General features: G+C 51.1%; 1 protein-coding gene and 2 pseudogenes across 1 annotated transcript; 2 read left to right on the top strand and 1 right to left on the bottom strand.

Moving 5' to 3' along the window:
- Positions 1 to 740: 740 nt before the first annotated feature.
- On the bottom strand, positions 741 to 4,776 carry LOC125519307 (uncharacterized; annotated as a pseudogene).
- A 1,118-nt stretch (positions 4,777 to 5,894) lies between these two features.
- On the top strand, positions 5,895 to 6,773 carry LOC147961256 (uncharacterized; annotated as a pseudogene).
- Positions 6,774 to 9,950: 3,177 nt separating this feature from the next.
- LOC147961255 (uncharacterized) lies at positions 9,951 to 11,127 on the top strand. The gene has a single exon (XM_087534376.1). The coding sequence runs from the start codon at positions 9,951 to 9,953 to the stop codon at positions 11,109 to 11,111; it is 1,161 nt and encodes a 386-aa protein (XP_087390502.1). The 3' UTR covers positions 11,112 to 11,127.
- Positions 11,128 to 11,533: the final 406 nt, after the last annotated feature.

Here is an 11,533-nt window from a genome sequence, read left to right as displayed (position 1 = left end):
ACTTGCGTCAATTAAACTATGAACTTAAGTTAATGTCAAACGTAGTACATGGCAGATCTGGTGTACTCTGCCTGGCAATTGCGAATATACACTAAACCATGCAGTGTTCTACCCCTATAGCATGGACCCAGTACAAGATCGGGAGATTTTCAGCCTTAAGGATGAGAAGGATGAGATCGGGAGATTTCACCTGGTTTCAGATGATCGTCTCTGGAGGGCTGGGTTGGAGTGGGGTGCTGGGGGTGGGGAGGGTTGGGGTGTGGTTTGCGGTGGGAGCGCCCTACGGATCTGCCCTGGTTGCCATGGCAACCAGAGATGGCCGGCGACGGAGGTCGGGGTTCGAGAGGTGGGGGACGATGGCGGCAGACGAGAGAGGGGATGGATCGGAGGCCGGGAACGGCTGGGTCGTGCGGGCAGCGGGTCGTCTGGCCCGGACGGGGCAGTGCGGGCGGGGTTGCCACACACCGGACGTGCGGTCCGTGCTTTTGTGCGCGCGTACGTGGTCGTGCGGGCCGGTTCCCGTCCATGCCACACGAGGCATGCGGGCGGGTTCCTGTCCATGCCACACGTGTGGCAGTTATTCGGACCCATCAAAAAAATGTCAAAATACTTAGAAAAATTACTAAATATTTTCTCCATTAGACAACACTTCACATAGCTTCAATTTAAGGGAAAGTAAGAGTACTACTGAATTATACGTAGTTCAGAGGATCTGTAGGTAGTACATCTCTTTTTGCCAATTACGTCCAGAAGCGAACCATAGCAAGCAAAGACATCCTCAATTCTTCAGTGATATGTGTGCGTTCATCAGCATTCCGTGGATACCTCGATGGGTACTTCATCTCGGGATCCAAGACACCACAGCGCAGACATACCTTCGTCTTGTCATGTAGAGATATCTCTGCCATATTAACCGCATGTTCCATGACACACCAGATGAATCACACAAAGATGTCGTCAGGTTGGAAGCCATAGATGGTGAGCTTAACTAGATTCTTGTGCTTGAAGTCAGGGAGGGATGCCTTCCACTCCACGTCTTCCTTTTCAAAAAAACCATTGTTCTTCCGGAACTCTTTGTCTCTCGTCACCATATTGCACCAATGATCCAAGACTGTGATACAGAGCTCTTTTAGGGATGGTGCAGCTTCAAGAATAAACATTGTCCAAGCTAAATCACATCCTTCAGAAAGATTGTCCAGATTCACCTGCTGTAGTTAGCTGAGAACAGGTCTGAGAAGCTTCGGGCTTTCTGGCAGAACCCAAATCTTCGAAAGAAAAAACAATTTAAAAACTGAGTGCAAGTTGCATATAAATCACATTTTCAACTGGCGGAGAAGACCAACTTAAGCTACTATTGTTACTCCCTCCGTTCCATATTGAGTGTCGGAGTATTACATATAACCATCCATATGGTTATATATATATATATATAGAGAGAGAGAGAGAGTGAGAATGGACAGGTATCATTCCAATGACTAATAATTAGTACCTTTTCACTTTGAAAATCCAGATGTAGGTTGTCTATGTAAGGAACATTAGCAAGGAGCTGACTTAACTCAAGAGTCCTAGTTGGTCGGGTGCCAATTTTAGTTAGCCTCAGCTTTGAAAGTTGTGGTACAAAACCAAAATACAGGGGACCTTTATGAGAGTTGAACCAGCCCTTATAGCTCACCCGTTGGAGTTTTGGTAGGCATGTCAGCTCAACTATCTCAAATTTCCCAAAGTCGACCTCGAGCTCAGTAAGTTTAGCATGTTCTAGTTGCAGCACAGAATTCATCCCCGAGTCGCAATTGGTTAAATGCAAAGGCTCCAAGAGCTTGCAGGTGCTGAGGATGTTGGGTATGTCCGACTCACCAAACCTCATATTGCACAGCCACAGGCGCTTGAGGCCATCTAATGCATCCGGACAAGCACTAAAAAAAATCATTGAACTGCTTCGCATGGTCGAGGAGCTCGGCAGGAGAACACTTGTGAATTTTCTCTGTTATGATCTCAAACTCAGCTGCGCCAACCTTGTGTGTTGTCATGGCGCGGGCGTCGGATTTGCCAATTGTGTAACAATCAGGTTGCGTCAAGATGAATCTGATTTTGAGTTTGCTAATGGTGATCTCCGGGCTGTTTGTGCTCAAGATGTTATCCGTTACATGAGCTACAGCACTGTTGGCTCTGAAAAATTCACTGGGGTCGAAAACATGAGCTCTAACATGGTGACCTGGAATGGAACTACAGCTTAGGAAGAAGTGTGAGAGCTTGGTACAAAGGTGCATCATTCGTTTCGAGAGGAGGCAGGCCCTTATTGCATCAAGCGTGTCGACCCTCTCCAGAATGTTGAGCAGAAGGTCATTAGGCAGCTTGTTGAGCCTGTCTCTGACTCCTTCGCTGCCGGCAGTTTGTTTGCTGAGAGTTGTTTTTTGTGTTGCATTTACCTGGAACAACAAATAATCAACTGTTGTTTAGGAAGAACCTTTCATTAGTAGTACAAAATATCAATCAGGCACAAGAAAAAATAACACTTACATTGTGTCCCGGTGACGTCTTTTCTTGGTCATGGCTGGTTAGATCAACAGCTTGATGCATGCACTATTTGGATCGACCTTATTTGAACTGCGACAAGCAGTAGATGCCTGATCTGCCCATACTCGAATCCCCCCTGCTCCTCTGTTTATTTAGGCCAGCGCAAGAAATCAGACTAATCGCCGGCGAAAATAAACTTTCCTACTACTCCAACTCCTATATTTAACAATTTTGCTAAAGCACATCTAGATGTGTTATAAGTATTTGCATATTTAAGTTCTATGTCATTGATCTTATGTTCTTTATTTAATGAGGCCGGCTGTCGTCCAGAAGGAAGGAGATATTAGAGGAGAGGGGGGAGGATCCTGATTACAACTTCTCAATAGCAAGGTTTTTGAGTCGCCTAGCCAAGTCGAGTCGCCATGCCTCCGACTAGTGGCTTGCTGCGATTAGTCTGCGACTCGTTGTGATTAATCGCCCCAAGTCACCCCAGGTGTTAAGAGGAGGAGAAGGAGGGGGAAGAGGAGGAGGAGGAGGGGGAAGAGGTGCTGTTGCAGGCGGAGGAGAGGGAAGGCAGCTGCTTGGAGGATACTTCAGCTTGGAGAAGGCAGCAGCAGCTCGTAGGAGCAATGGAGGCGGCGATTCTGATGTGGGATGGGAGCACACGTCTTGCTCCTCCTCTGTTTCGTACTAGAGAGCTGGCCCAATAGGCCCATTATGCAACCCTAGCTTCCAAATAAAATCCCAACCGTCCATATGCTCTAATCTGGACCGTGCATCTGCTCTCCCATGTGCCTTTCTCCTTCGTCTCTTCCGTGCTTCTCCTCGTACAGGCGGCGCACTCTCCAGCTTCGTCTCCTCCTCCCCTCCCTCGAACTCTGGCCTGCTCACCTCCCCAGTCTTCCCTCCCTTGGCCTTGCTGAAGCAAGCCGCCCCGCCCTGCTCTGAGGTCCTAGTCGCCCGACTAGTCGTCGACTAATAGTCGACGAGCCTACCAGCCGCGCGACTCGCTCCTCAAGCCAAGTCGCCTACGCAAGCCAACCTCGCTCCAACGACTTGGCAATTAGTCGGCGATTAGTCGGCGACTCAAAAACCTTGCTCAATAGATAGACTCTTCCGGGCAAAAATTACTCCTTTTGGACCGCCCTTGCTGCACAAACAGAAATTTATCTCCTCTTCCCCAATTGCACAGTTCCTATAAAAGAAAGGAGATTATTAGAGGAGAGGAAGCGGATCGTGATTACAACTTCTCTTTTTTTAATTTTTTTGTGTGTGGTGTGATTACAACTTCTCTTTTTTTAATTTTTTTGTGTGTGGTGTGATTACAACTTCTCAACGGACAGACTCCTCCGGGAAGGGGGGAGGGGGGGGGGGGGGGGGAGTGGTGGTGGCAGGCGGATGCGGAGCAGGGAAGGGGGCCTAGAATATTGTAGGAATTATAAAGCATAGAAACTTTTTGTAGGAAAAATTCCTTTGAAGTTTTTTTGGTTTGTAGGAATGGATTCCTATTTCTAATTGTACTAGTATTGTCACTAATTTCCTTGTGAGAAGGTCTTCAAAAGACGTCCCAACACCAGGATGGGTGTGGCTGCAGCTGAGCAAATCATGTATCTGTATGCACAGTTGCACACTCGGTTCAAAAGACTACGAGCATATACACGACACCTGGACTGTGTAAAACCTTGTGTCAACATTGGCAGTCACTAAATTACAACTACTGTAAGCGGATGAAAGCATTACGTTGCTCATAACAGGGCATAAGTTTTCCATTTTAGGTAAATACAGTCACAAGTTCCTAGTATGCATTAATCATTTCTCACAAGCACAAACAGAGACTGCACGCATTGTCAGATCTTGGAAGTCTAGCAATATGGCAACACTTCAACACTTCCTCCCATGGACAGACTTGAGAAGCTCAGTCAAGACCGAACGGCAGCTTGCCTCCAGGTGCCTATACCCCTCCATCGCCAACACGTCATCAAGAACTGCAGGAGTGCTGACGATGAACTCGACACATTTGGCCTTGAGCTTCGAGCAATTGTGCTGCTCCGCCAAAGCAAGAGTTGTCGCTGCGGTGTCGACAGTGATGCCACCAGAGAGCTTTACTTCACAAATCAGCTTGAGCCTATCGAGAACGTACCAGTCAGCAGCCGCAAGCAGATGCTGAGCGAGCGTCGCCACCACCTCGAGCGGTTGATCAAGCTCGGGCACCGTGTCGGTGTAGATGAAGTGCAGCATGGCCCTGAATGCTGCCACCTCCATGTCCTTCACCTCCACGCTAGTCTGACGGAAGCGATGGACTAGGCCGCCCAATGGAGGGGGCACCTGACGACTCAGACAGTCAGATTCACCGTGCCAGTGAACAGTGGTGCCTGATCTGCTTGCGAGTTTCGCCGGCACAGGAGACGACGAGGGCCGCGGCTGGGCTGAGGTCGATTGGTTGGTCTCTCGGCGTCAGCTAAAAGGATCAATCTGGACAGATCCGTTGAAGACTGAAGTTTCTGCGCGTGGACGATCTTGAATTAGTACAGCTGAATAATTACAGGGTTAGCCTGACATCGGCGCGGACAAGGCCGGGTAATCGAGGAGGGACGACTCACCGGAACACTGCGAGTCGTGCCGGCGGACGAGACCACGAGGACAGCGGCTGATCTCCCGGCGTCCGTCCGCTTAAGAGGATCAGGTTGGAGGTTGCGGCCGGGTTTGGGGGCCAGGCAAGCCGCACCTGCCTGGGGAATCCCGGGGGAGCGGCGGCGGGGAGAGGGGATCGGCGGGGAGGAGAGGGAGCGAGGGTGAATCCCAGGGGGCGACAAGGAAAAAGAAGACTGCCGGCGGCGACTAAGTCGACGGGAAGGAGACCGTGCCGGTGGGGTATAATTAGGTGAGACTGAGAGCATCTTCAGTCGCGCCCCCCCACGCGATATTTCGGTCATCGACACCGAAAAATCGGTCCAGTCGTGTCTTCAAAGAGTCTTTTTCGCCAGCTCGGGACGAAATTGGCGCCGGCGGACACAGGCCAAACCCGGCGCGCTGGGGGCGCTTGGGGGCGCCGGCCGAATCGTTTTTGGCGCGAAAGTCGGCGGGCCCTTCTTGACAGCGACTCGGCTCTTCTCGACGCTTCGTCGTCCTCATCGCATCGGTTCTCGCGACGAATCATTGCCATTGATGCCTCACAGGGTGGCGCAGTAAAAACCGGACGCCGCGCGTCCCTCGCCCGCCACGCGTAACACGACGGCCACGCGTACGCGTGGAGCCTCCGCCTATATAAGCCGAGCTTCGTCCTGGTGGAGGTGGCGGCGGCGAACGGCTTCGGCCGCCGCCACCTCCATGAGGACAAAACTCGGCTCCTCTATGAAGTCGGGTACCCGGTTCCGCCGGACATGCGGGTGCTCGCGGCGTGGAGGATCAGCGCCGGCGGGGTCCCGGAGCCACCGCCGACCACCGGAGCGGCGCGGCATGCGGAGATCGCGCGTATCCGCACCTCTCTGCCGCAGGCGGTGAGGGAAGGCCCACGGTACGTCCCCGATAGCCCGCTGTGGGAGTCCTACTTCCGCCGCCGCCACGCCGAGCAGCTCGAGGCCACCAACGGCGTCGTGCCCTCCAGGAGGCTCAACTCCAAAGGCCGCCGCCAATGGTGGGGCGTGTACGGCCGCACGCTGGAGGCCGTCTTTGAGTACATCGAGGGCGGCAACACGCCCAGGCTGGAGTATCCCGCTCCCCCGGCCTTCTCCCGTCTACGTGGGAGCTCGTGGACGCCAAGGCGGATGGACCCGGGGGCGTCCTCCTCCTCGTCCGGCCGCTCGACCGGCTCTCCCAGCCTCCGCCCCGTTAAGTCGGATCCCCAGGACGCGCCGGTCAGCCACCACACCCGCAGCTCCGGCGTCCGCATCGCCGACTCCTCCCCCACCTCTGGCCGCCTCGTCCTCGTCAGGCCGAAGGCTGGCCTCCCCGCGGAGTACGAGGCCATTGTCCGGCGCGGCTTCTCCGACGAGGAGGCCCTAAAATGGGCGTGGGACGACTACCTCCGCGACGAGATGGTCCGGCAGTGCCGAGCCCTGTAGGAGATAGCCGCCCGCAAGCGTGGGCGCGAGGACGAGCACGACATGGTGATCCTCGACAGCGACGAGGACGAGGACGCCCCCGGACCGTCCAACCCGCCGCGCCAATCTGGGGAGGGGTGCAGCAGGGACGGCGGCCGCGGAGGAGGCGACAACGACGGCAGCGACTACACGAAGTTCTACAGGCTCCTCGGCATGTAGAGCTTCAAGGGCGGCGAGCGGCGAGGAGCGGCGAGGGCGAAGGCGGGCCGCGGCGAGTAGCTTTTTTTCTTTTTTTTTTAAAATATTTTAAATATGTATGAACTCGCCGAAGTTTGGATGAATTTGCGCCTAGTTTGTGGTTTTCAAATAAATCATGGGCGCCGCGACTGGGGGGGGGGGGGGCATCACGCCCCCAGCACACGGTTTTCGCCGGTGCGCCCCCAGGGGGCGATTTTTAGCGCCTCCTGGGGGGCCAACGGCCGGAGATGCTCTGAGCAAGGAGTTGAAAAGAAAAGGTTGCACTAAAGCATATTCGACTTGCCGTCGTGTCCATTGTCATTTCAACAAGACCCTTGTTGCAAAAACGGAGGTGGTTCTAGTGGCGGCAATGACACGGAATGACGGGGTCCAATGGACGGTGAAGCTCGAAGGGCTCAAGGTGTTTTTCAGGGCGGTTGTGTTGGCCAGGATAGCAAAGATCGCTAGAATCGGTTCGGACAAGCGGGATGGGGTGGCAGCGAGACGGTCTTCAGGCAGCCAGGGGTTGGCTTGGAGGTGGTTGGTCGAGCAACATCTATGGTGGCTGGCTATCGAGGTAAGGTGGGCGTGGCCACGGTCGAAGCAGGGAGAAGAGGAGGTCGGTGATGGTCCCTCGAGACAATGTATACCTCCAAAAATGACGCCTCATGGAGAGAACGACACAAGAGCACCGCGACATCCGATCGACTGATCGAAGGGTTCTCCTAAAGGTAGTCGATAGAGGTCTGGAGCTACTCCACGTCAATGCCTTCATGAAGGGGATGACACAGAAGAACGCCGCCATCACCGGCCTTCGCAACTAGCCAAGCGCAAGGTTTTCACTCGGATCTGCTCGATGAACCGCCATCTAGCATCGTGTGCAAAGGGCCACCACCGACCGCCAGCCTTCAAAAAGGAAGTCTAGCAAAAAATGATTCCAGTATTTTCTTTTTGCCACAAATATTTCAGCCACTAAGGGCATCTCCAACACGGACCCTTATACCGCCTGCATATGTCCGGGTCGTACAGTCTGGATATTTTATGCCATTCAATGTGGTCCTATATTGGCCCGCTCTGTTGTCCAGACGCACTTTTTCCTACAAACCGGAGACTGGGGGGGGGGGGGGGGGGGGGTTGCATGAGTCCGGACAACAGTCACGTCAGACTCCAACACCAGAGGCCCATTAAATCCCCCTCTCAATCCTATTTCCTTCCACTCTGCCCCTTCTGCCCCTTGCTCTGCATCCGCACCCTCCACCTCCACCATCGCGGGTGTACCTCAAGGCCTCCACAGAGGCTTGTCGGACGTTCGCAACCAGCACCGACGCACCTGCTCGCCTTTTATGACGGCGCTGTCCACCCTGGAGTCGTTTATACCTAGGTACACTCCACCCCCCTACCGATGACCTCCATGGCGGACACCACGCTCGGCAGCTGTTCGGTCAAATGCCATTGAGCTTAATTTCGGACGACATGTCGTTTTTCTCATAGTACGAAGGCTGGTAGGGGAGGATGAGCTGTTATGCGATGTGTGGTTAGCCGTATCCATGGATTTTGTAGGCAGGAGTAGCGAGGGGACCTTCTGGCAGCAAGTGCATGAACCGTTTCACACGCGAAAGCACATTTAACCCTACGACATGCACATCATTCAAGAACGCAATGTGAGGTCGCTATTGTGTTACTAGTACGCCATCCATACCATCGTCACCAAGTTATGTCACATGGTTGGTCGCTAGAGGCAAGGTGGCCATTACATGCAGCAGAGAAGGAGATCCTAATAAGTTTTTCTTCTTCTTTCTCAACTTCTGTAAATCATTCATTCACTCAATGTTGCTCTAACACATTGTGTACCCGTGTACGCGTTGCCATGATGTGCCACGGAAAAGAGGGGCAGTCATTTACGTACACACACTGTTAGATGAACCTGAAGGGGCAATATGTGTGCGACGGCATGATCCGTTCACGAAAAACTTCCACCCATGCTTTCATTTGGTCCAAGAGGTAAATGTAATAGAAAAAATGGAGAAACAAATTTGAATTCTAATGTATTTATAGGAAAATGTAATAATAACTTCCATTTGGTCCAGATTATTTTCATTTGGGAATTATTTGGTCCAGCTCATTTTTTTTAGGCAGTTTAGTTTTTTTTTTTTTGAGACAAAGGCAGTTTAGTTTGGTCCAGCTCATACAGCTTCGACTTTCGTCTCTGCTCAAGACAGGCCCGTACAAGCCCAGGCCCACAAACAACTCCAAAAGACTACTACAGACTACAGAGCAGGCTGAGAGAGACACACCAGCGCCGGCCTTGTTTGCTCCAAAGAAAACAAACCTGCTTTCTTGAATTCATCAGTGCGGTTCTTGTAGTTGCAGCCACCCGGCGAGAACGACGCCCGCAGCTGGCCTCCATTTGAAGGAACGCAGCATGCATCTGCACCTCTACGCGGCATCCGCTCTATTCCTCTCCCACTCTCGTGTGTATGTGTCTCCAAATCCAGACCTACCAGGAGACACATCGTGCAGTGGTTCTCTTCAGAAGAACTCGGCTGGTACCTGGTATGACTAGATTCCGCTCGTTTTTGGTGTAAGATATAGATATACATACTCCAACCAAGGATTGAAAACTGTAGCTAGGGTGCAATTGATGGGTAGGAAGGGCTTTGGAGGATGTATTCTTTGAGTGGGATCTGTGAGGCGTGTGGCCGACTAGCCGTCATGGTTCCTCCCTGCTTTGTGTATTTTCTTTTGCTTCGTTGTCGTAGCTTCGTAGCTTTAACAATTCCCCTAATGAAGCCGAAAGTCCTCTTCTAATTCCGAGCTCATTTGAGCTCGGGATAACAGTCAAATTGAAAAAAAAATGCAAAAAGAATCAGAAAAACTGATTTTTTTTTTACTAACTTTGACAAATGTTTTCATCGGGAAGCATTTGAGCTCGGGTCCAGATACTCCACTTCCGGATGGAAGTCCATATTTGCACATGTGTATATGTGGTTCTCTATGCATGGCTATTGATTGGATATAAACAACAATGTATGCTTATTTGTAGTTCTAGCAAACTATATATGTATATATATGCCTCCTTTTTGCATTTCTTGGCCGGCTCATCTTTCTAATCTTTCCTCCTTTATATTTCTTATTATATTTTGCAGAGAGTTTGTCATCATGAACATCCCCGGCAAACTGCTTGTCACCTCTGTCTCCAAACACCTTGACGTGGCTACCCTTCAAGGCTGGGCATACCTCCCAGATTGCCTGTTGCACTCAATTGTTGCTATGTTGTACTCCTCCCTTGACCTTGTCGCCTTTGCTGCCACCTGCCGCTCTTGGCGTGTTGCCTTCTTCGCATACCCGTCCAAATCTGCATTCCGCACCTTATGCCCCCCTCTCCTCGTCCGACAAAATCTCGGCATCCAAACTCCTATCAGTGGTCCTCACAATCGACATACATTAAAATTCATTGATCCATCCAACCCAAAGATCAACCGTCATTGCCGGATTCGGGAAGAAATTTTGCTAGAGTTCCGGTATGCTGGTTCTTCCTATGGTCACCTCATCTTCTTCCACAACAAAGATTGTCTTGTTGTTGATGCGTTTAGTGGTGCGGAAGTTTCACCTCCACGTCTCCCTAGTGTGACTGAGTTGTACTATTGTAGCACTCTGACTGGTCCACTTGCATCACCCAATTCACACCTCCTTGTTAGTACTGAATCCTCTCTATTTGATTGGCTAGTTGGAAGTGACTCTTGGTCTGAACTCAAATTTTCCAATGTACCAATAAAGCAGATCGTGGAATTGGATGGTCAATTTATCGCCATGGATGATCATATGAAGATCTACACTTTGCAGTTGGCACCAAAGCTTGTCCTGCAGGAGCTACCGGCCGAGTGGCGCCACGGCAAGACCCCACGCCAGTGTTTAAAACCATGGCTAGTGGTTTGCCATGATATGCTTCTGATGGGTTGTTATGATCTCAGGTTTCCATTCCAGAGATCAGCCTTCTGTACACTCCACCTCCTGGACATGTCAATCAATCCCGCAAAATGGATGGAGATGAAGAAGTTGAACAATTGGGCACTCTTCGTTGCTGCTGACACAAGAGATCCACCTTTTTCTTGCATTAACCCAGAACGATGGGGAGGGAGAAGCAATTGCCTGTATTACACTCAAGGCTCTCAGCCTTGGGGTGTACGCTGGTTGTGTAATGAGCCTGATCTTGCGAAGGATCCATCTACCAGTCGTGACCTTATGTTCACAAGAAATATGTTGCGGCAACTGCAGAGCCTTTGGGTCTACCCCAGCATGTTCTATTCTAATGGCCAGTGATCATTGACGCAACAACAACAACTACAACCTACTGCTCTTCGAGCTTCTTTTCAACCCCCCCCCCCCCCCCCCCCCCAATTTCAATATAGAGGCGAGAATTTTGCACCGCTGTTGAACAACATGAGTAACTTTCTGCAGTAATTCTCTTCTTCGGTTTTAATAAATCTGCTAACAAATATTTGGCGGTATGAGTGGTTCAAACTAATTAGAAGTACCCAAGCTTCTGAAATTAGTTTATCAATCAAGCTGGTTCTATAGGCTGGAAGCTTACGACTGACAAGGTTTGAGTGTTTTACTACTTTCTAACGATGTGAAGAGATTGTCTCTCCATTTGAAAGCAAGTTGGCAACAGAACCAACATTGGACCACCAGGCACCATCTTTGATTATAAATCAATTTGCTCAGGTTTAGAGAACTGAATC

Source organism: Triticum urartu, chromosome 7A (assembly GCF_056163025.1).
Source record: "Triticum urartu cultivar PI428250 chromosome 7A, HENAU_Tu73, whole genome shotgun sequence".
In the NCBI taxonomy this organism is placed as follows: Eukaryota; Viridiplantae; Streptophyta; class Magnoliopsida; order Poales; family Poaceae; genus Triticum; species Triticum urartu.
Note: the sequence above shows the minus strand (reverse complement) of the source record. Positions and strands in the feature narration are given on the sequence as shown.